The following is a 25008-nucleotide window of genomic DNA, read 5'->3' as shown; positions in this document are numbered from 1 at the left end:
TATGATGGATGCATTGAAGCGAGCTTCTCCTTAAACTGATGGTGTGTCTTCTCTTTGCCAGTCATTCTTAGCATTGTTCACATGCTAACTGTTAAACCCAACAGATCAGCTTTCAAAAGGGATTTGGATGTGAACCTGACCTTTATAGTAAATCAAGATATAACCTCTTTAAAGCTTTGAATGCAAAAAAAAGGATGGGTAGCTTGTGTTGGCCACTTGTTTGTAGGATTGTTCACCGAACCCAGAGGTTAGGTCACAAACGTTTTGTCACCTTCAAACAGCATTCAGTTGTGCACTGATGATATCACATTTATGACCTAACCTTCAGGCTTGGCAATCAACCCTACAAACAAGCTTTATAAAGCTATTGGAAGTGCAAAGAGATTATGCCAATCCAAAATAAGATCCCAGTGCAGCCATTGGTTGTGGTAGAGTTTACAAACTCATCACTGATCTCAGAATCCTGGGACCCAACACCTTCTTCTGCAGCTGGATCCTTGACTTCCTAACAAACAGACCACAATCAGTGAGGTTGGGCAGCAAAAACTCCACTAGTTTGCAGCTAAGGCCTCTACTCTATATCCAGTAAATTCTTGACTGCATGGCAGATTTCGCATTAACTCCACCTACAAGTTTGTAGATGATACCACCCTAGTGGGCCATATCTCAAATAACAATGAGTTGGAATAGAGTAAGAAGATGGAGAGTTTCGTAACATGGTGTCAAGACAGCCTTTCCCTCGATAACAAACAAAAATCTGGTTATTGACTTCAGGAAAAGTGCCATTCCCATGGTCCTGTCTACATTAATAGTGCAGAGAATGAAAGGGTAGAGAGCTTTGGTAAGCAAATCACCAGTAGCTGTCCTGGGCCCAACCACATAATGCCATGGACAAGGAAGCTCACCAACACCTCTGCTTCCCGAGAAGGCTAAAGAAATTTGGCATGTCCCTGTCAACCCTTCACAATTTTTATCGATGCCCTACAGAAAGCATCCTATTCTGATGCATAACAGCTTGGTATGGCAGCTGCTGTCCCCATGACCACAAGAACATGCAGAGTTGTGAATACAGCGCAGCACATCACCGAAGCCATTATCCCTTCCATGGATCGTGTCTGTACTTATCGCTGCCTGCATAAGGCGGCAATCAGTGTAATCAAAGACCCTAGCCGTCTCGGAATTCCCTTTTCTCCTTTCTTCTATTGCACAGAAGGTATAAAACCCTGACAGCATGTATCATCAGGCTCAAGACATAGGATGGATTCTTGACCTCGCAATCTACCTTGTTATGATCTTGTACCTTATTGTTTAACTGCACTACACTTTCTCTGTTATCTTCTGAGGATAACAAAAATTCAGAGACTGTTAAGCCCCTTGGGAAAGCAGCTAACACATCCATGCGCCTCTCCACGCCAGCCCTTCTCTGTTCTCCCTACTCCCATCAGGCAAAAGATGCAAAACCTTGAGGCCAGATTCAAGGACAGCTTCTATCCCACTATTACTAGACTCTTGAATGGACCTTTCGTACATTACAAATTGAACTTTTGATCTCTGAAACTATTTCATTGGGGCCTTCGTGTTTTATTTATCTACCTATACTGCACTTTCTCTGTAATCAGAACAGTTTATGATGTGTTCTGTTTTTTTTCTTACTGCTTCAGTGTAATTATGTGTGACATGATCTGTCTGGATGCATACAGACTAAAAACTTTTCATTGTATCCTCTTTTCATCTTTATATAGGCAGCAGTGGAAACTGTGAGCAGTTTCAAATTCCTGAGAGTGCACGTCTCACACAACCTCTCACAGTCCCAGAACACATTCTGTACAATCAGGAAAGCTCACCAACGCCTCTGCTTTCTCAGGAGGCTGAAGAGAGCTGTAATATGCACATTCTACAGATGCGCAGCAGAAAGCATCCTAACAAGCTGCATCATTGCATAGTACGGAAACTGCACTGCAGTGGGCAGGAAGGCTCTACAATGGGTAGTCAAAGCTGCCCAATGCATCACCAGCACCAGATTTCCTGCCATCAAGGACAGGTTTACCGAAAGGGCCACTAATATCATAAAGGATCCCACCAAATGTGCTCATGGACTGTTTGACCCACTTTAGGATTGCCAGACTCAAAAACAGTTACTTTCCCTAAGCAGTAAGGCTGATCAACACTTCCACCCATTAACCCACCCCACCACATCCCCAACCATCACTACATTAGCATTTCCTGTCAGAGTCTCCTTATGTACAGACGCTCCGGTGCCCAGCGTCACTTTATGGACATACAATCAATCAATGTATATAAGCTATCTTATGCGTTGATATTTATTGTGTTTTTTTATTATTGTTGTGTTGTTAATCTTATTGTGTTTGTTTGATGCTACATCAGATCTGGAGTAACAACTACACGTATGTACTGGAAAGGACAAACAATCTTGAATCTCTATTACTCGATCAATATCAGTATCATAGCCCCATTATTCTCCTCCAAGTGTTTGCTCTTTGATCTTGTACAAATATTAACATGTATTAGGTAATACATTAAACATTTTAAATATTTAAATGGAATCATATTAGCTAACAAGCCACTTCAGTTGAATGTATTTTTACTTAGAAGCATGATCAATTTGAAATCCCAAATGCAGCTCCTCAGTCAGAATGCTTTCTGTTGAAAAGGCATACAGTAGGGAGCCACTTGATATAAGTGGTCTGGAAACTAGAGGCCATAGGTTTAAGTTGAAAGGGGAAAGGATTTATTAGGGAAACGTGAGATTCTGCAGGTGCTGGAAATCTTGAGTACCACACATGAAATGCTGGAGGAACTCAGCAAGACAGGATTTAAAGGGGACTGGAGGGGTAATTTTTCCCACATTGAGTGGACAAGCTGCCAGAGGAGCTGGTAGAGACAGGTACAATTATGATACTTCAATACTCAAAGTAATTTATTGTCAAAGTATATATAAGTCACCATATATACCCTGAGATACATTTTCTTGCAGGAGTTACAGTAAATACAAAGAAACACTGAAGAATCTATAAAAAAAAATACACAATATATAAAAGACTGCTAATACATGATTTAAAAATAATATTGAGAATATGAATTGAGGAGTCTTTGAAAATGTTTGTGTGAGTCAAGTTATCTGCTCTGGTTCAGGGACCTGATGGTTAGTGGAAGTTGAGTCCTGAACTTGGTGGTATGGGACCTAAGGCTCCTGTACCTCCTTGCTGATGGTGGCAGTGAGAAGAGGGTGGAGATTGCTGAGCCTCTGGCAGTGATCTTTGCATCATCAGTGGGGATAGGAGAGGTTCCGGATAATTGAAGGGTTGCAGGTGTTGTTCTCTTATTCATGAAAGGGAGTAGAGATAGCCCAGGAAATTATAGACCAGTGGGTCACACTTCAGTGATTGGTAAATTGATGGAGAAGATCCTGAGAGGCAGGAGTTAGAACATTTTGTCTGGTCAGGGAAAGTGAGGAGGTAATAGAGAGGAGCTATAGGCAAATAGTCACACTGGGGCCACGGAAGACAGATAAGTGGGTACCAGTTAGGAGAGAGAAGGGCAAGAGTCAGATACTAGAGCCCTGTGCTGTCCCCCTTAACAATAAGTACTCCTGTTTGAGTACTCTTGGGTGGGGGGAAGCAACAGTGGCACAGAGTCTGGCCCTGTGGCTCAGAAGGTTAGGGAAAGGAAGAGGATGGGAACAGTGATAGGGGACTCCGTAGTTAGGGGGTCAGACAGGCGATTCTGTGGACACAGGAAAGAAACACAGATGGTAGTTTGCCTCCTAGGTGCCAGGGTCTGGGATGTTTCTGATCACGTCCACGATATCCTGAAATGGGAAGGTAAACAGCCAGAGGTCGTGGTACATATTGCTACCAATGACATAGGTAGGAAAAGGGAGGAGGTCCTGAAAACAGACTACAGGGAGTTAGGAAGGAAGTTCAAAAGCAGAAGCTCAAAGGTAGTAATCTTGGAATTACTGCCTGTGCCACATGACAGTGAATATAGGAATAGAGTGAAGTGGAGGATAAATGTATGGCTAAGGGATTGGAGCAGGGGGCAGGGATTCAGATTTCTGTATCATTGGGACCTCTTTTAGGTCAGATGTGACCTGTACAAAAAGGATGGGTTGCACTTGAATCTGAGGGGGACCAATATCCTGACAGGGAGGTTTGCTAAGGCTATTGGGGAGAGTTTAAACTAGAATTGCTGGGGGGTGGGAACCAAAGTAAAGAGACGGAGGAAGGGGTGGTTGACTCACAAATAGAGAAAGCTTGCAGGCAGCGTTGGAGGGAGGATAGGCAGGGGATAGAGAAGGTATACTCTCAGACTGATGGTTTGAGATGGGTCTATTTTAATGCAAAGAGTATCATGAACAAAGGGAAGAGCTTAGAGCGTGGATCAGCACGGAGCTATGATGTTGTGGCCATTGCAGAGACTTGGATGGCTTAGGGGCACGAATGGCTACTTCAAATGCCAGGCTTTAGATGTTTCAGAAAGGACAGGGAGGGAGGGAGGCAAAAGAGGTGGGGGTGTGGCACTGTTGATCAGAGATGGTGGCACAGCTGCAGAAAAAGAAGAAGTCATGGAGGGATTGTCTACTGAGTCTCTGTGCGTGAAAGTTAGGAACAGGAAGGAGTCAATAACTACTGGGTGTTTTTTATAGATCACCCAATAGTGACAGGGACATCGAGGAGTAGAAAGGGAAACAGATTCTGGTAGAGATGTCAATTTCCCCAATATTGATCGGCATCTCCCTAGAGCAAGGGGTTTAGATGGGGTGGAATTTGTTAGGTGTGTTCAGGAAGGTTTCTTGACACAGTATGTAGACAAGCCTACAAGAGGAGAGGCTGTACTTGATTTGGTATTGGGAAATGAACCTGGTCAGGTGTCAGGTCTCTCAGCGCAAGAGCATTTTGGAGATGGTGATCACAATATTATCTCCTTTACCACAGCATTGGGGAGGGATAGGAACAGACAAGTTTGGAAAGTGTTTAATTGGAGTAAGGGGAAATATGAAGCTATCAGGCAGGAACTTGGAAGCATAAATTGGAAACAGATGTTCTTATGAAATGCACGGCAGAAATGTGGCAAATATTCAGGGGATATTTGTGTGGAGTTCTGCATAGGTATGTTCCAATGAGACAGGGAAAGGATGGTAGGATACAGGAACCATGGTATACAAAGGCTGTTGAAAATCTAGTTAAGAAGAAGAGAGCTTAAGAAAGGTTCAAAAAACTAGGTAATGATAGAGATGTGGAAGATTATAAGTCTAGCAGGAAGGAGCTTAAGAATGAAATTAGGAGAGCCAGAAGGGGCCATGAGAAGGTCTTGGCGGACAGGATTAAGGTAAACCCCAAGGCATTGTCCAAGTATGTGAAGAGCAAGAGGATAAGACAAGAGAATAGGACCAATAAAGTGTGACAGTGAAAAAGTGTGTATGGAACCAGAGGAGAGAGTAGAGGTACTTAATGAATACTTTGCTTCAGTATTCACTATGGAAAGGGATCTTGGCAATTGTAGGGATGACTTACAGCGGACTGAAAGGCTTGAGCATGTAGATATTAAGAAGGAGGATGTGCTGGAGCTTTTGAAAAGCATCATGAAAGGCTTATTGAGAAAGCAAGAAATCATGGGATCCAAGGGGACATTGCTTTGTGGATCCAGAACTGGCTTGCCCACAGAAGTGGTTGTAGACAGGTCATATTCTGCATGGAGGTCGGTGACCAGTGGTATACCTGAGGGATCTGTTCTGGGACCCCTTCTCTTTGTGATTTTTATAAATGACCTGGATGAGGAAGTGGAAGGATGGATTAGTAAATTTGCTGATGACAAAGGTTGGGGGTGTTGTGGATAATGTGGAGGGCTGCCAGAGGTTACAGCGGGACATTGATACGATGGAAAACTGGGCTGAGAAGTGGCAGATGGAGTTCAACCCAGATAAGTGTGAGGTGGTTTATTTTGGTAGATCAAATATGATGGCAAACTATAGTATTAATGGTAAGACTCTTGGCAGTGTGGAGGATCAGAGGGATTTTGGGGTCCGAGTCCATCGGACACTCAAAGCTGCTGCGCAGGTTGACTCTGTGGTTAAGAAAGCATACGGTGCATTGGCCTTCATCAATCGTGGTATTGAGTTCAGGAGCTGAGAGGTAATGTTGCAACTATGTAGGATCCTAGTCAGACCTCACTTGGAGTACTGTGCTCAGTTCTAATCGCCTCACTACAGGAAGGGTGTGGAAACCATACAAAGGGTGCAGAGGAGATTTACAAGGATGTTGCCTGGATTGGGGAGCATGCCTTATGAGAATAGAAACCACAGCACAGAAACAGGCCTTTTGGCCCTTCTTAGCTGTGCCGAACCATTTTCTGCCTAGTCCCACCGACCTGCACGTGGACCATATTCCTCCATACACCTCCCATCCATGTATCTGTCCAATTCATTCTTAAATGTTAAAAAGAACCCGCATTTACCACCTCATCTGGCAGCTCATTCCATACTCCCACCACTCTCTGTGTGAAGAAGCCCCCCCCCCCAATGTTCCCTTTAAACTTTTCCCCCCTCACCCTTAACCCATGTCCTCTGGTTTTTTTCTCCCTCCCCTTGCCTCAGGGGAAAAAGCCTGCTTGCATTCACTCTATCAATACCCATCATAATTTTATATATCTCTATCAAATCTCCCCTCATTCTTCTACGCTCCAGGGAATAAAGTCCTAACCTATTCAACCTTTCTCTGTAACTGAGTTTCTCAAGTCCCGGCAACATCCTTGTAAACCTTCTCTGCACTCTTTCAACCTTATTTATATCCTTCCTGTAATTTGGTGACCAAAACTGAACACAATACTCCAGATTCGGCCTCATACAACCTCATCATAACATTCCAGCTCTTATACTCAATGCTATGTACCAAAAGCTCTCTTTACGACCCTATCTACCTGTGACGACACTTTTAGGGAATTTTGTATCTGTATTCCCAGATCCCTCTGTTCTACTGCACTCCTCAGTGCCTTACCATTAACCCTGTATGTTCTACCTTGGTTTGTCCTTCCAACATGCAATACCTCACACTTGTCAGTATTAAACTCCATCTGCCATTTTTCAGCCCATTTTTCCAGCTGGTCCAAGTCCCTCTGCAGGCTCTGAAAACCTTCCTCACTGTCTACTACACCTCCAATCTTTGTATCATCAGCAAATTTGCTGATCCAATTTACCACATTATCATCCAGATCATTGATATAGATGACAAATAACAATGGACCCAGCACTGATCCCTGTGACACACCACTAGTCACAGGCCTCCACTCAGAGAAGCAATTCTCTACCACCACTCTTTGGCTTCTTCCATTGAGCCAATGTCTAATCCAATTTACCACCTCTCCATGTATACCTAGCGACTGAATTTTCCTAACTAACCTCCCATGCAGGACCTTGTCAAAGGCCTTACTGAAATCCATGTAGACAATATCCACTGCCTTCCCTTCATCCACTTTCCTGGTAACCTCCTCGAAAAGCTCCAATAGATTGGTCAAACATGACCTACCACACACAAAGCCATGTTGACTCTCCCTAATAAGTCCCTGTCTATCCAAATGCTTGTAGATTCTGTCTCTTAGTACTCCCTCCAATAACTTACCTACTACCGACGTTAAACTCACCGACCTATAATTTCCCGGATTACTTTTTGATCCTTTTTTAAACAACGGAACAACATGAGCCACTCTCCAATCCTCCGGCACCTCACCCGTAGACAGCGACATTTTAAGTATTTCTGCCAGGGCCCCCGCAATTTCAACACTAGTCTCCTTCAAGGTCCGAGGGAACACTCTGTCAGGTCCCGGGGATTTATCCACTTTAATTTTCCTCAAGACAGCAAGCACCTCCTCCTTTTCAATCTGTACAGTTTCCATGATCTCACTACTTGATTCCCTCAATTCCATAGACTTCATGCCAGTTTCCTTAGTAAATACAGAGGCGAAAAACCTACAGGTTGAGTGAACTCGGCCTTTTTTCCTTGGAGTGATGTAGGATGAGAGGTGACCTGATAGGTGTACAAGATGATGAGAGGCATTAATTGTGTGGATAGTCAGAGGCTTTTTCCCAGGGCTGAAATGGCTAGCACGAGAGAGCACACTTTTAAGGTGCTAGGAGGTAGGTACAGAGGAGATGTCAGGGGTAAGTTTTTTACGTAGAGAGTGGTGAGTGCATGTAATGGGCTGCCAGCAACTGTGGTGGAGGAGGATACAATAGGGTCTGTTAAGAGACTCCTGGATAGGTACATGGAGCTTAGAAACATAGAGGGCTATGTGTAACCCTCGGTAATTTCTAAGGTAAGGACATGTTTGCCGCAGCTTTGTGGGCCGAAGGGCCTGTATTGTGCTGCAGGTTTTCTGTTTCTGAATGCTTATGAAAGGTTCAAAAAACTAGGTAATGATAGAGATCTAGAGAATTATAAGACTAGCAGGAATTAGTTTAAGAATGAAATTAGGAGAGCCAGAAGGGGCCATGAGAAGGTCTTGGCAAGCAGGATTAAGAAATACCCCAAGGCATTCTATAAGTATGTGAAGATCAAGAGGATAAGAAGTGAGAGAATAGGACCAGTCAAATGACGGTGGAAAAGTGTATGGAACCAGAGGAGTTAGTGGAGGTACTTAATGAATACTTCACTTCAGTATTCGGTACGGAAAAGGACCTTGGCGATTGTCGGGATGACTACAGTAGACTGAAAAGCTTGAACATATAGACATTAAGAAAGAGGATGTGCTGGAGCTTTTGGAAAGCATCAAGTTGGATAAGTCTCCGGGACCAGATGTACCCCAGGCTACTGTGGGAGGCGAGGAGGGAGATTGCTGAGCCTCTGTCAATGATCTTTGCATTGTCAATGGGGACAGGAGAGGTTCCAGAGGATTGTAGTGTTGCAGATGTTGTTCCCTTATTCAAGAGGGTAGAGATAGCTCAGGAAATTACTGACCAGTGAGTCTTACTTCAATGGTTGGTAAGTTGATGGAGAAGATCCAGAGAGACAGGATTTATGAACATTTGGAAAGGCATTATATGATTAGGAATAATCAGCATGGCTTTGTCAAAGGCAGGTCGTGCCTTACAAGCCTGATTGAATTTTTTGAGGATGTGACAAAACACATTGATGAAGGTACAGCAGTAGATGTAGTGTATATGAATTTCAGCAAAGCATTTGATAAGGTACCCCATGCAAGGCTTATTGAGAAAGTAAGGGAGGGATGGGATCTAAGGGGACATTGCTTTGTGGATCCAGAAATGGCTTGTCCACAGAAGGCAAAGAGTGGTCAAATATCATGGCAGAATATAATACTAATGGTAAGACACTTGGTAATGTGGAGTATCAGAGGGATCTTGGGGTCAGTGTCCATTGGATACTCAAAGCTGCTGCACAGGTTGACTATGTGGCTAAGAAGGCATACGATGCATTGTCCTTCATCACCCTTGGGATTGAATTCCAGAGCCGAGATGTAATGTTACAGCTGTATAGGACCATGGTCAGACCCTGCTTGGTGTACTGTGCTCAGTTCTGGTCACCTCACAACAGGAAGGATGTGGAAACTATAGTAAGGGTGCAAAGGAGATTTACAAGGATGCTGCCTGGATTGGGGAGCATGCCTTGTGAGAATAGGTTGAGTGAACTTGGCCTTTTCTTCTTGGAGCGACAGAGGATGAGAGGTGACCTGACAGAGATGTATAAAATGATACAAAGCATTGATCGTGTGGATAGTCGGAGGATTTTTCCCAGGGCTGGAATGGCTAACGTGAGAGGGCACGATTTTAAGGTGCTTGGATGTAGGTACAGAGGGGATATCAGGCGTTAGTTTTTTATGTAGAGAGTGGTGAGTGCATGGAATGGGCTGCTGGCAACTGTGGTGGAGGCGGATACAATAGAATCTTTTAAGAGGCTCCTGGATAGGTGCATGGAGCTTAGAAAATAGAGGGCTATGAGAACCCTATGTAATTTCTGAAGTAAGTACATGTTGGCACAGCTTTGTGGGCCGAAGGACCTGTATTATGCTGTAGGTTTTCTATGTTTCTATGTTGCTACAGGTGGTTTAGAAGCTCAACTCCTAAAGGGAAGTTGCAGGCTATTAATTGCAGTGATCGTTTACCATAAAGAGTGTGATTAATAAAGTAGTTGGTAGTTTTCTGTTTTGTATGCTACAGGCAAGGGGTTGCTGTGCTTCACCAGCACCATTTTAAACCAGAAGCCAAGGATGCAGTAAGCAGTAGAAAACTGAATCTGATCAGTGTTTGGTGTGACCACCCTTTGCCTTTAAAATTCCACCACTTCTCCTATGTAGACTGTCGTGCAGTTTCATAAGAAAAATGACTGGTCAGTTGTTCCAAGCATCTGTAGAATGTGTCACAGTTCTGTAGACTCTTATGGTCTTGAGATCGGGGCTCAGTGGAGGCCATACCATCTTTTGCAGAACTCTTTGTACTTATTTTCATTGAGTAGTTCTTTATGATTTTGGCCATGCATTTGGGGTAATTTTCCTGCTGCAGAATGAAGTAGGGACTGTGTGATGGGTGAGAATCTGTTTGTACTTCTCAGCATTCAGGATTTCATTCATTCTGACCAGATCACCAAATCTATTTGCAGAAATGCAGCCCCAAACCTGCAGCGAATGGCTGCAGACAGTCATCCGCGTAGCGCTCTCCATCTCTTCTACAGACAAACTGCCTCCTGTTTTACCCCAAATCTTCAAATTTTGACTTGTCAGTCCAGAACACCCTAGTGCTTGTGTTTTTGTGCGTAGTGAATCTTTTGGCTTTGTTTCCACTTCGGAGGAATGGCTTTTTGGCAGTAGCTCTTCCATGAAGACCACTCTGTCAAGATGTCTCTGGACTGTAGAGGGGTGTATTTGGGTTACAGCAGTTTCTGTGAGTTCAGAGCTGATAGCATTACTCGACGACTTCCGATTTAGAAAGGACAGTAGTTTGATGTATCTCTTGTCTACTCTGTTTCTGTGGCCAGCCACTGAATTTCTGGTCCAAACCTTGCCCATTTCTTTGTGCTTCTTCAGAAGAGCTTGGACAGCACTTCTTGCTGTCAGTTGCAAATTTTGTGCTTGGGGGAGACCTTGCTGATGCAGGATAACCGCCTTGTGTCTTGTTGCTGTGCTCTCTTTTTCCATGGTATAAATATTGATGATCTGAAAGTTAAAATTGTCACATCTGCCAGATCCTCACCTTTTAGTTTAGTTGTCCTTCACCCAATTTGATTCCTTCTACTTCTGTTTCTGTTTCAGTTAATCAGTTTAGTTCATTAAACTCATTATGTCATTGATCATAGCACCTGTTTGTTACCTTTGTTTAATCAAGCACTGGGCTATATACCTACAAAGTAATCAAGAGTTATTTGAAGAATGGTCTATGACTTAATATGTTACTTTCTTTAATAAAATACAGAAGTTTCTCTTAACATTTAATTGTTAGGGAAATGAATGTTTGGAAATCTAAAATGTGCTCTTTTCTACTGACACATTAATGTAGAAGAGGGGAAAAAAACAAAAAACAAAAAGTGCCTAAGACTTCTGCACAGTACTGTAGCTCTGTGGTTCCATGACTTGGGTTTCAGATGACATTTGATGAAGTTCCACACCTCTGGCATTTAAAGTTTACAGCATGAATGGGGAAAAGGGCTTAAAGGCATAGAACAGAAAGTAGCAATGAATGTGTTTTAATTTAGTCTGGAGGGTGGTAAACAGTGCTATTCCATACGTTTCAGTGTAGGGCTAGAGGTGCTAATGTTTTGTTGTACGTTAATGACTCAGGACAGCCTCTCCCTAGACCTCAAGATCAATAGACGGATCGGACGAGCAGCCTCAACATTCTCCAGGCTGACAAAGAGAGTCTGGGAGAACAGAAAGCTGATGATGCACATCAAAGTTGCAGTCTGCAGGGCCTGCGTCCTCAGCACACTGCTTTACGCAGCGAGATCTGGAGCCTCTACTAGAGATAAGAGCGGCGTCTCAATGCCTTCCACCCTCGCAGCCTGAGACACGTCCTGGACGTCACGTGGACTGACTGAGTCACCAACAATGAAGTCCTGGCCTGCGCCCAGATACCCAGCCTCTTCACCCTGCTCCAACAACGGCCATCTCTGCTGGCTGGACCACGTACACCGCATGTCAGACGGGGGGATCCTGAAAGACCTGCTGTACGGGAAACTGGCCTCCGGCAAGAGAGCACAAGAGCGGCCCCGTCTTCATTTCAAAGATGTCTGCAAGAGAGACATGAAGTCACTGAAAATGAACATCGAGAGGTGGGAGGACATCGCAAGCGATCGCTCTTGCTGGAGGCTGGAACTATGCAGAGGTCTAAAAAGAGGAGAAGAGAAGCTGAGGCTTGCTGATGAAGAAAAGCGCACTCGTCGGAAAAACAGCACCAAGACAACACTGGAGGACAGCGCCTTCAAGTGCAGTCGCTGCAGCCGAGACTGTCACTCCCGTGTGGAACTCTACAGCCACAACAGACGCTGCTCTAACACAGACTGAAGCAAAACTTTCCAAGCACAGATCCATGGTCTCGCAAGACTAACGGATGCCACCACAATGACTCAGGCATAAAGGCATAAGGTTAAATTCTTAAGTTTGAAAATGACTCAGTTTAGAAATGTGGTAAACAGTAAAGAGTTTTGTAAGAAGATGTAAGCTAACCGAATGGCCTCATGGCTGCTGAATTTTAACATACACAACTGAAATGATGTGCACTGGCTGGACAAGTGAGAGACTCTCCTACAGTTCTATAAGAACAAGTGTCAATCCTTGAAATTGGCTGGGCAGATAGACAGTTTTTAGTGATGATATAAGATTGCAGATACATAAATAGAGATGTAGAGTGCCAAACAAAGTAATCATGTTGCATCTGTGCAAAACATTGATGGGATTAATGCTGAAATCTTGTGTCCATTTCTGGTCGCCACATTTTAGGGAAGTGTGAAAGTCAAGGAGGACAGAGATACACTCAGTGACCACTTTATTAGGTGCACCTATACACAATGCAAATATCTAATCAGCCAATTTCTTCAACCTGTTACCGTTAATGAAAGTGCAGGCTATAATTGTGGGAAAACAATACGGGGACAGTATGAAGAAAGATTCTCACAGAGTAGTTAGGATCTGAAGTTCAGAACATGTTGCAATAGGATGTGAAATTAATCAGTATTTTCAAAAGGAAATTGAATAGGCACTGGAGACAATAATTTGTGCAGGGTAGTGAGGAAAGAGAGGGGAATACATGTATACTACTAGGAGACACCGTAAACTAGAGCAACACATAAAATGCTGGAGAAAGTCAGCAGGTCAGGCATCATCTGTGGAAATGAATAAACAATTGACATTTTGGACTGGAAATAAAGGGGGTAGATGGCAGAAATAGAAGGTGGGGGGAGCAGAAAGAGGGCAAGCTCAAAGGTGATAGGTAGGGGAGGGAGGATGAAAGAAGAAGCTGGGAGATGATTGGTTGGAAAACGTAACGGGCTAGAGAAGAAAGAACCTGATAGCCTAGGAGAGTGGACCATGGGAGAAAGGGAAGGATGAGGGGCACCACAGGGAGGAGGTAGTCAGTTGAGGAGAGGGGGTAAAGGACCATATTGTGGAATAGAAGAAGAAGGAAGGGGGACAAAATTACTGGAAGTTGGAGAAATTGATATTCATGCCATCAGGTTGGAGGCTAACATGAGGTGTTGCTTCTTCAACGTAAGAGTGGTGTCATCGTGGTAGAAGAGGAGACTATGGACCGATATATAGGAATATGTAGGAATTATAATGGTTGTCCTCTGGGAAATCCTGCTTTTCGCAGATCAAGGGGAGATACTCGAGAAAGTGGTCCCCACAGTGTACATTAGGTCTCAGAAATGTAGAGGAGGCCACATTGGGAGCACCATAAGCTATGGTTTGTGGTCAGCATAAACTGTGGGCAGACAGTGTCTATACTTCATAAGGAGTTTGAAGAGATTTGGTATGTCAACAAGTACACTCAAAAACTTCTATAGATGTACCCTTGAGAGTATTCTGACAGGCTGCAGCCTCTCTGGTATTGTGGGGTGGCTACTGCGTAGAACCAAAAGAAGCTGCAGAGGATTGAAAATTTAGTCGGCTCCCTCTTGGGTATTGGCCTACAAAGTACCCAGCACCTCTTCAAGGAGCGGTGTCTCAGAAAGGCAGTGTCCATTATTAATCACCCCCAGCACCCAGGACATGCCCTTTTCTCACTGTTACCACCAGGTAGGAGATACAGAAGCCTGAAGGCACACACTCAGTGATTCAGGAACAGCTTCTTCCCCTCTGCCATCTGATTCCTGAATGGACATTGAACCCGTGAACACTACCTCACTTTTTACTATATATTATTTCTGCTTTTTGCGCTATTTTTAATCTATTCAATATATGTATACTGTAATTGATTTACTTATTATTTTTCTTCTAGATTATGTATTGTATTGAACTGCTGCTGCTAAGTTAACAAATTTCATGTCACTTGGCAGTGATAATAAACCTGATTCTTTTCTGATTCAAGGAGTAACATTGTGAATTAGCCCTCAACATACTGCCCATTTCTTGGTTCACTTCAGAAGTCTACCCCTAAAGGCTGTCAGGCAATATATTCTGTTCTGATTTGGGTAGTAATCAGGCTACAACTTCTTCAGCTTACCGCTACTTCAGCCTTGGATCTGGCACCATGAATTGGTCCAGACCTTCAGCTCAAATAGTTTGTATGGTTAAAGTGTATCTGTCACCAACCAAAAATGACAGCCTTGTCCTGGATTAGGGCAATACCATATGGAGGTTATTTGGAGTTCAACTTGAACAGATCTGACCCTGATTTTAATTATTGTTGTAACTATTGATTGCAAATCCTTCCAAGTTCATTAGTTTACACATAGGTGTGTTGTTTTTGTAACCTTTGAGTACTGGGCAGGCAACTTCCAAATTTACGCTCTTTTAAGAATTGACCATCTGAAATACAGATTTGCATTATTTTGTGATAAATGCCAAAATGTTCTTGGTTATTTCAGAACTGGTGTTATTTTGATACGCTATTGTTTAGTTGTACCTTAGGATTTGGGGTGGTCAATATCCCAGGAGCAAATATGGAAATCGGAGCTTCCAGCTATTGTGTTGTTTGGCCCTAAGTAAGTATGATGCATATGTCAGATTTGAAGGCAGTCTATTTTTACAGATGTCCCAATGCATCAGTTACTGAGACGCACATCAGATTTACATGTGCATGTAATAATTAACTCAACTTTGACTTTGATCTGTCTGGTGGGTTTCAGTGTTGGAAAATAACTGATATTATACCAAAATACTTGAGGAACTCAGCAAGTCAGGCAGCATCCATGGAGGGAAACAAACCAAGACCTTTCTTTCCTCTCCATAGATGTTGCCTTACTTGCTGAATTTCTCCAGCATTTTGTTTGTGTTGCTCAAGATTTCCAGCATCTGCAGAATCTTGAATCTGTTAGCTTTATTGCACAGAGACTACAAGGGCATGGAAACTCTGGGTGTAGTTGAGACCACATTCAAACACCCTACACTTTGGTGTCCTTAGTGATGAAGGACACATTTTTGTTTCAAAGAGCTGAATGTCTTAACGTTAGGTGAAAGTGACTGCTCTTGACATGTGTGACCAAGTGTGGTATCGTGAAGTCCCAGTAAAGCTGATGTAATTGGTCTTCAAGGAGAAGATACTCCAATGATTGGAGTCATATACTTAGTAGCCATTTAATTAGATACTAGAGTGGAACCTGGTGTGGTCTCTGCTGCTGTAACGTGTCCACTTCAAGTTTTGATGTGTTGTACATTTAGAGATGCTCTTCTGCACAGCTCTGTTGCAGCATGTGATTATTTGAGTTACTTACAGCTTCCAGTCTGGCCAGTCTTCTCTGACCTCTCTCATTAGCAAGGAGTTTTCACTCATGGAATTGCACTCACTGGATGTTTTATTGCTTTTTTTTGCACCTTCTCTACCAATTATAGAGACTGTTGTGCGTGAAAATCTCAGGAGATCAGCAGTTTCCGAGAGCTCAAACTACCCCGTATAGCACCAACAGTCATTCTACAGTCAAAGTCACTTTGATCAGCTTTCTTCCCCATTCTGATGTTTGGTCAGAACAACAAATGAACTGCTTAACCATGTCTGCATGCTTTAATGCATTGAGTTCTACCTCATTATTGGCTAATTGGATATTTGCGTTAATGTACAGGTGTACCTAATAGAGCGGCTACTAAGTTTATTTCACACTCACGGGTAGTTGGGATTGTTGAAGTCAATCATCTCAGCCCTAGGGCATTCTGGTAGGTATTTCTCAGGTCCGTGTCCTAGACTCACCATCTTCGACTGTTTCATCAGTAACTCTCTTTCCAGTATGAGGTCAGAAACTCAGCCAGACCGAGAGTGGTTTGGTTCACAAAAGAAAATAATGGCCAGGCAATGATCATCTTCAACAAGAGAGAGTGAATCTATCTTTCCTTAATAGTCAAAGTCTATACCAGTGGTATAGTGGTATCTGCACGTGGACATTGGAACAAGATCCTTGCGTGCTTTCCATCCACGCTGGGTTGAGCGTTGAGCTAACAGCTCAGCCTTGTAAAACAGTTGCTAAAGAAATGGCAAGTTTGCCACCTGATGTGCCAAACAAGGCACAGGGAGGAAAAAAAAAATAGCCAATAGCTTTATTTGCCATATGTACATTGAAACATACGTAAGAACATAAGAGATAGGAGCAGGAGTAGGCCATCTGGCCTGTCAAGCCTGCTCTGCCATTCAATAAGATCATGGCTGAAGAATGGGTCGTTTTGTGTCAACAAACCAACACAGTCAGCGATTGTGCTAGGGGCTGTGCAACAAAGTGTTACCATGCTTCTGACGGTAACGTAGCATGCCCACATCTTACTAATATTATGTCTTTGGTATAAGGTTGGTCCATCGTCATCGATGAAGACCTCGACACCATTAGTACTTTTTACGAGGTCGAGTTGCTAGCTTGGCACGGATGGAGAGCGTGCCCAGGAGTGGCTCGACTGGATTCGAACTCAGGAACCTTCGCCCCTGGAGTCCAGCGCTGATATCACTGCGCCACCAGTCAGCTTGATGGTGTCAAGACTAGCGCTTGATTTGGATTTAAGTGAGGGAGAATTGCACAGCGTCAGTCTCACTCCCTCTTCCCAATTCTCATCTGGATCCAGTGGCAAGACAAGAGTTGAGACGGCTGGAGATGGGACTAGGCGCAGTGGATGACCAGGACGTCTTCTGTGTCCTGTCCTACTCTACACGTTCCACGATGCTTGCAGAGACCGCCTTCTTGATGGTTAGACCTTCCATTGGTCTTACCTGCTCAGTCTGCAGAAGTCTGTCTTCACATGCTGGGATAAACAGCTCCCATCGGCTTGAGACCCATTGGCTACCCTCACTCGGTTTAGCCGGCTTGTCAAAGCCGTTGCCCGAGGTGTGGCCGCTGTCTTATGCAAATAGCTACGGGGAGCCACAGGTGAGAGCTGAGTTCCAGGCGGGGACCAAAGGTGGACTAACTGCCTTGAAAAGGATGCGACATGTTCCCCCACCAGAGGTGCTACCCCTCCCTGACACCCCATACACCCTAGGTATGTATATGAGCCGAAGGAAACCCACGAGGTCTACAGGGAGTACGTACAAACACCTTACAGACTGTGGCGGGAATTGAACTTGGATCTCTGGTGCTATAAAGCGTATGCTGAGCACAACACTATTGTATCTTTTCCATGTTCCTCAGTATCAACATGGTGGGAGAGGGGAAAGACTGCCATTGACCAGGAACTCAGTTAAACGCATGCAGGTAGAGTCATAGACACTAGCAACACAGAAGTGGGCCAACCATGTCCGTACAACTATCCATACTAATTCCATTTACTTGCACTTGATTCATAGCCTTGACAATTCAAGTGCTTTTCTGAAATGTGAGATTCTCTGCCTGCATCACTCACTTAGGCTGCACAGTAGCAAAATGGTTAGTATAATACTATTATAGCACCAGCTATAAGATCGGAGTTCAATTCCTGCCTCTGTCTGTAACGAGTTTGTACATTCCCTTTGTGACTGTATGGATTTCCTCCAGGTACTCCGATTTTCTTCCACATCCTAAAAGCGTAGAGCGAGTTGGGTGCTTGCTATGTTGGTACTGGAAGTGTGACAACACCTGTGGGCTGCCCAACACAATCCTCGCTGATGTGATTTGACACAAACAACACATTTCACTGTATGCTTCAAAGTACATGTGGCAAGTAAAGCTAATCTTTATGTTCCAGATTTCCTCCACCCTCTGGATGAAATATTCTTAGTCTAATCCCCTCTAAACACCCTGCTCCTTATTTTAAATCTAAGGCTTTTGGTTTTAGACACCTCTTCTATGGGACAATGTTTCCTATTATCTGTCAACTCTGTGTTCCTCATCATTTTGTATACCTCCATTGCAGGGATTCCCAACTTTTTTTATGCCATGGAGCCTTACCATTAAACAAGGGGGGGTGGGGTGTCTGTGGACCCCAGATTGGGAACCCCTGCTCTATCGGGTCCTCTCCCAGACTCTTCTGCTCCAAGAAGAATAAATCCGTGGCTACAGGAGCACATCAGAGGTATCCTCCAGCAAACTTATTGATGATTATTTATTGATGTCCCAAGTTTTTTCCACTGTTATAGAGTACTAAAGGACCATATTGGTTGCTTATCTTAATGAGGAATTTCAGTTTCTCATTTCTACAGTCGGAAGTTCCCACCAGATTCAAAGGGGCAACAACAGTAGCACTCACATTGATGTTGATGAAGTCGTTTGAGCGGTTGTTATGGCTATAATTAACTCCTGTCTCATTTGGGACCTGGACCCTCTGCAATTTCCTATTGTCACAATGGGTCTAGGTGGATGCGATCTCATTAGCTCTTCGTGTGGCCTTGGATCACCTGGACAATACAAATACCTGTGTCAAAATGCTGTTTATTGATTACAGCTCAGTGTTTAACATAGTCATTACTACAGTTCTGATTGAAAAGCTCCAGAACCTGGGCCTCTGTACCTCTCTCTGTAACTCAATCCTCAACTTCCTAACCAAAGACCATAATCTGTGCGGATCAGAAATAATATCACACTTCGCTGACAATCCACACGGGCGCACCTCAAAGATATGTACTTAGCCCACTGTTGTACTCTCTACGCCCATGACTGTGGCTGGGCAAAGCTCGAATGCTATCTATTACTGACGTTAAAATTGACACCGCTGACAATAAATCCATTGTTGGTAGAATTTCAGATGGTGATGAGAGGGCGTACAGAAGCGAGGTATACCAGCTAGTTGTGTGCTGTCATACCAACAACCTTGTGCTCAACGTCAGTAAGACCAAGGAATTGATTGTGGACTTCAGGAGGGATATTATGGATGTCCCATGGAGAGAATTCCATCTGGCTGCAACACCATCTGGTATGGGAGAACTACTGCACAGGGTCAAAATAAGTTGCAGAGAGTTGTAAATTTAATCAGCTCTGTCATGGACACTAGCCTCTTTAGTATCCAGGACATCTTAGAGAAGCGATGTCTCAAAAAGGCAGCATCATTAAGGACCTCCATCACCCAGGTCATCCCTTATTCTCATTGTTACCATCAGGAAGGAGGTACAGAATCATGAAGACAAGCAATAACTCAGGAACAACTTCCCTTCTGCCATCCAAATTCTGAATAGACATTGAACCCATGAACACTACTTTGTTTATTTCTATTTTTGCACTACTTATTTAATTTAACTATTTAATATATATGTGTGTATATTTATTTACTGTAATTCAGTTTTTTCTATTATTACATATTGTATTCCACTGCTGTCTCAAAGTCAGCAAATTTCATGACATATGCCGGTGATATTCATTCAACCTGATTCTGAATGAGAAGCAATACATTGTGCAAGTTTGGCAATCCTGGACAACTCTCTTGATTGGCATTCCATGTAACACCCTAAACATTCAATTCTTCCTAATCTGATGCAGTGATCACTGTGTCTACCTATTTATAAAATACACTGTAGTTATTTATTTAGGCTACTCTAACAAGGCTTGTGCTCCCAAGAAGCATAAGGACTGTAGGTAACAGGATTGCCATCACCATCAGAGTTTCTCCTAAGTGGTACACTACGTCAGTTTCTTTATTGTCACTCAGTCTAAGTTGTGGTATTTTTTTAAAAAGGTAAGTTGCTGTGGGCACTCAGCGAGTCGAGCAGTATCTGTAGAGGGGAAAGGATTTCTTACTGTTTCAGCTTGAGAGCCTGCATCATGATTCATGGTTCTGATGTGAAATTTTGATGATCCCTTCCCCTCCACTGATGCTTTTCAGTCTCTTGAGTTCCTCCAGTAGTTTGTTTTTTTTTGCTGTAAACTACAAAATCTGCATAATCACAAGAGATTCTGCAGATGCTGGAAAAACGTGTTGTTTTTCACTTCATAGCCTCCAACCTGATGATATGAACATCAATTTCTTCAACTACAGTAATTTTTCCCTTTCCGCTTCCCTCTTCTTCACTCTGGCTCCACTCTTACCTCTTCTCTTCTCCTCTCCTGATTAGGTGACCTGATAGAGGTGTATAAGATGATGAGAGGCATTGATTGTGTGGATAGTCAGAGGCTTTTTCCCAGGGCTGAAATAGCTAACATGAGAGGGCACAGTTTTAAGTAGGAAGTAGGTACAGAGGAGATGTCGGAAGTAAGTTTTTTTATGCAGAGAGTGGTGAGTGCATGGAATGGGCTACTGGTAATGGTGGTGGAGGCGGATACAATAGGGTCTTTTAAGAGACTCCTGGGTAGGTGCATGGAGCTTAGGAAAATAGAGGGCTATGGGTAACCCCAGGAAATTTCTAAAATAAATACATGTTCAGCACAGCATTGTGGGCCGAAGGGACTGTATTGTGCTGTAGGTTTTCTATGTTTCTATGATTCATCTGCCTATCACCTCCTCCTGATCCCCCTTCTTCCCTTTCTCCCATAGTCCACCCTTCTTTCCTATCAAATTCCTTCTTCTCTGGTCCTTTGTCTTTTCCACCTATTACCTGCCAGTTTCTTACTTCAAGCCTTCTCCTCCCCCATCCTCCTGGCTTCACCTATCACCTCCCAGCTTATTACTTCATCCTGCCCTTCCCCTACCTACCAATCTTCCCCCTCATCTGGTCTGACTTACCACCTGCCTGCTTGTACTGCTTCCCCTCCCTGTACCTTCTTCCCCCTTCCTTTCCAGCTCTGAGGTAAGGCCTCAGCCTGAAACGTCGACTGTTCATCCCCTCCATAGATACTTCTTGACCTGATGAGTTTCACCAGCATTTTGTGCGTGTTTGCTGTACAATCTGCATTCTCTTGTATCTCTAAATTGTGGTGTGTCCTATCAAATAGCATTGTGGGGGAACTTTTCCAGAAGGACTGCAGTGTTTCAAGAAGGGCCTCGAGATCACCTATTTCGAGACCAACTGCGGATGGGCAGTAAATGCTTGACTTACCAATAAGGTGCATGTCCAAGAAATGAATAGGTAAAGGAAAGCTCACCCAAGAGAGGTTGGAAGGAATGTTCACTAAATTGATCAACTGAATGAAAAGATTGCATAGAATGAGCCATATTTTTTCATGAGTGACTTCACTAAAATGTATATAATTGCAAGGGATCTCAATAATAATTGAAAATCCGAGGAGAAAAATCAAGGATCAACTTTTTTTGCCATATGCATTTACATGTATTAGGAATATAACAAAAACAACACTCAACAGTTGTAAAGAATTATATTAAAAAAAAAATCAAAGTTAGAGGTTAAAGTACAGATATGGAATTAAATATGCATAAATACACAATTACCAGCATGTATTTACCATGTATTAAGATTGTTTAATCTCATTTCCAGTAAGTAAGTGAAGGAGAACAAAATAATTGTTATGCCAGATCTGATGCAGAATAATAAGATAAAGAATACCATAATAAAAAAACAGTAAATATAAATAAATAAGACAGCTTATATACATTGATTATATGTCCATAAAGTAACACTAGGCACAGGAGTGTCTGTACAGGAAATGATAACGTAGTGGTGGTCAGGGGTGTGGAGGGGTGGGTTAGTGGGTGGAGGTTTTGATTAGCGTCACTGCTTGGGGAAGGTAACTGTTTTTGAGTCTGGAGATTTTGGCATGGATGCTATGTAGCCTCCTTCCTGATGGGATGAACAGTTCATGTGCAGGATGGGTGGGATCTTTCATGATGTTACTGGCACTGTTCTGTAAATATGTTCTTGATGGCAGGTAGGCATTATAAAAATTGGTTCATAGTATTTACAGTGCATGCATTCCCATCCAGTGGAAGGAACCTAAAATAATACAGTATAATCACCAGAGAAAAGATGATAGGCAAACTTATGGGACTAGAGGCTGCAAAGTCACTGATTCCTTGGAGATATGAGAGACTGTATTTTCTAGAATTTGGAGCACCACACAAATCTGCTGGAGTGACTTGACAGTTCCTTTCCTCCCACTGATGTTGCTTATCCTGCTGAGTTCCTTTGGCAGATTATTTTAAAGTCAATGGTACCTCTTAACCTACATCCTGGAGTCTTAAGGACTTGGTTCATGGATGGTGGATGCATTGGTTATGATCTTGAAAAATTCCCTTGGATATTTACCACACTATGCACTATAAGGGGACTATGCACACTTGGAAAGGTAGCAAATGTTTTTTTTAAAGACAAACTAAGCTAAATTCAATATGGATATATTCAAGATCTTGGATAACATATTATCCATGAAATTGAGCACCTGTGGATGTGTGTGGTTCATCAGTCAGCATGTTCACCATTGCCAATGCCAATCAGAATCAGGTTTAATATCACTGGCATATGTCATGAAATTTTTGTGGCAAAAGTACAGTGCAATACACAGTAATAAAAAATCTATAAATGACAATAAGTATATAAATTAAATAAGTAGTGCAAAAAGGAAGCAAGAATAGTGAGGTAGTGTAGTGTACATGGGTTCATTGTCCTTTCAGAAATCTGATGGTGGAAAGTCAAAGTTTGTCCCAAGCCTTTGTGGCCCATCAGGTCGGTGCTTAAGCCGGTTTCTGTGGCGTGAAGCGACAGAGTACGAGACTCTCTCCCCCCCGGATAGGACACCAGTCTATCGCGAGATTAACCCCCAGCATTTGCTGGTACCCATTTTCAGCTATGTGGATTGGAGCAGTGTGTGGTTAAGTGCACTCACGACACGCTGGAGGAACTCAGCAGGTCAGGCACCATCAGTGGAAAAGATCGGTCGACGTTTCGGGCCGGAAACCCTTCAGTCCTGACGAAGCGTGTTGTGAGTGTTGCTTTGACCCCAGCATCTGCAGATTATTTTGTGTGGTTAAGTGCCTTGCTCAAAGACACAACATACTGCCTTTGTCGAGACTCGAACCCATGACCTTCAGATCGTGAGCCCAACACCATAACCACTTGGCCACGCGCTACACGGAGCGTAAGAAGTTGATCCTGAAATGTTGATTGTGTTTTCAGGCTTCTGTACCACCTCCTAGATGGTAGCTATAAGAAGAGAGTATGTCCTGCGTGACGGGGGTCCTTAATGATGGATGCAACCTTTTTGAGGCATTTCCTTTTGAAGATGTCCACGGTGCTGGGGAGGCTGGTGCCCATGATGGAGCGAGCTGTTTGCAATTGTCTGCAGCTTTTTCCAATCTTGTGCAGTCAGCCCTCTCCACCAGACAATGATGCAACCAGTTAGAATGCTCTCCATGGTACATCTGTAGAAATTTGCAAGAGTCTTTGGTGCCATACCAAGTCTCTTCAAACTCCTAATGAAATATAGCCCTGTTGTGTCTTCTTTGAAATTGCATCAATATGTTGGGCACAGAATAGATCCTCAGATATTGATACCAGGAACTTGAAATTGCTCAATTCATGCAGTGATACTGGAGCCATAAAATCCATAGTGCAATACAGTAATGGTAAGATGATACAATTGGTGCCTTTAATTGAAATGCAAAGCTGAGATTTTCAGCTAATCTCCTGATTTTATAACTGTTGGAGCTTGAGAAGGGCCTGTACTGTGCTGTACTACTCTATGTTCTATGCTAGTGACAAACTTGGTCTTGCTAGCAGGCAAATTGTAGGCAGGTCTTGAATTAATACGATTATGGTTTAGTTTCGCAAAAATTTTGCAGTTCTCATTATGAACATAATTGAACATATTATGAACATAATTATTAAAAAATCTTCACTCATAATGCAAACTAATTTGAATTTAGCAGTAGTTATATTACGGAACAGTTCCAGCCTGGGATGTTTCTGTTGATTCCTCTAAATTCCTGTAAATGAAAGGTGTGTGAGTGCGCGTATACCCATTGTTGAAGGAAGGAAGAGTAATAATGTTGGAAAAGTGAACTTTTATTGAGTCGCTGTGGAGATCAAATTGGCATCATGGTTGGCACAAGTGTGCTGTATTCTTCCTATATTCTGTGAATGTAAATAGCTAAATGATCTTCTCAGTGTCTCTGTGATTAACATTGCTGTGCTGTTTCTCTTAAAGTTGGCTTTGTAAAGCTATGCCATTTGAAAGATGAGATGAATTAATTTTATTTGGTGGTCCTGGTCAGGTGGACAACAATGGGAGCAGTGCAGTCATTGGAAGAGTAGGTTATGTCAAAGAGAAGTCCTTGAACCTGTCTTTTGGATTTACAGCTTAGTGCACACAAACATCAGTGCTGCAGAGATTCTAAAGCAACCTTTTAAAGTCTTAACATTTTGAATTATTTCCAGAGTAAAATCTGACTTTGATGTCCCCACCAGTACATTGATCGGAGCTCACGGCTACTGTACACAGGTTGGTACCACTTCTTCAGCCATGATCTTACTGAATTACAGAATATATTCGAAGAGCCACGTGGCCCACACTATTCCTATTTTGTGTATTTTATGTGCTTTCTGGCACTACGGTGGTTGTTAAT

The 25008-nt window shown here is 43.0% G+C and overlaps 1 protein-coding gene across 1 annotated transcript in view; it reads left to right on the top strand.

Annotated features, from left to right (window-relative positions):
• The window catches only part of mindy4 (MINDY lysine 48 deubiquitinase 4), a 280604-nt gene that overhangs the window by 175956 nt on the left and 79640 nt on the right, over window positions 1-25008 (top strand). The window contains exon 14 of the mRNA XM_072254193.1: window positions 24821-24884. Within this exon, the coding sequence (XP_072110294.1) occupies window positions 24821-24884 (64 nt within the window). The remainder of the gene's footprint in view (window positions 1-24820; window positions 24885-25008) is intronic.

Source organism: Mobula birostris, chromosome 3 (assembly GCF_030028105.1).
Source record: "Mobula birostris isolate sMobBir1 chromosome 3, sMobBir1.hap1, whole genome shotgun sequence".
NCBI lineage: Eukaryota > Metazoa > Chordata > Chondrichthyes > Myliobatiformes > Myliobatidae > Mobula > Mobula birostris.
Note: the sequence above shows the minus strand (reverse complement) of the source record. Positions and strands in the feature narration are given on the sequence as shown.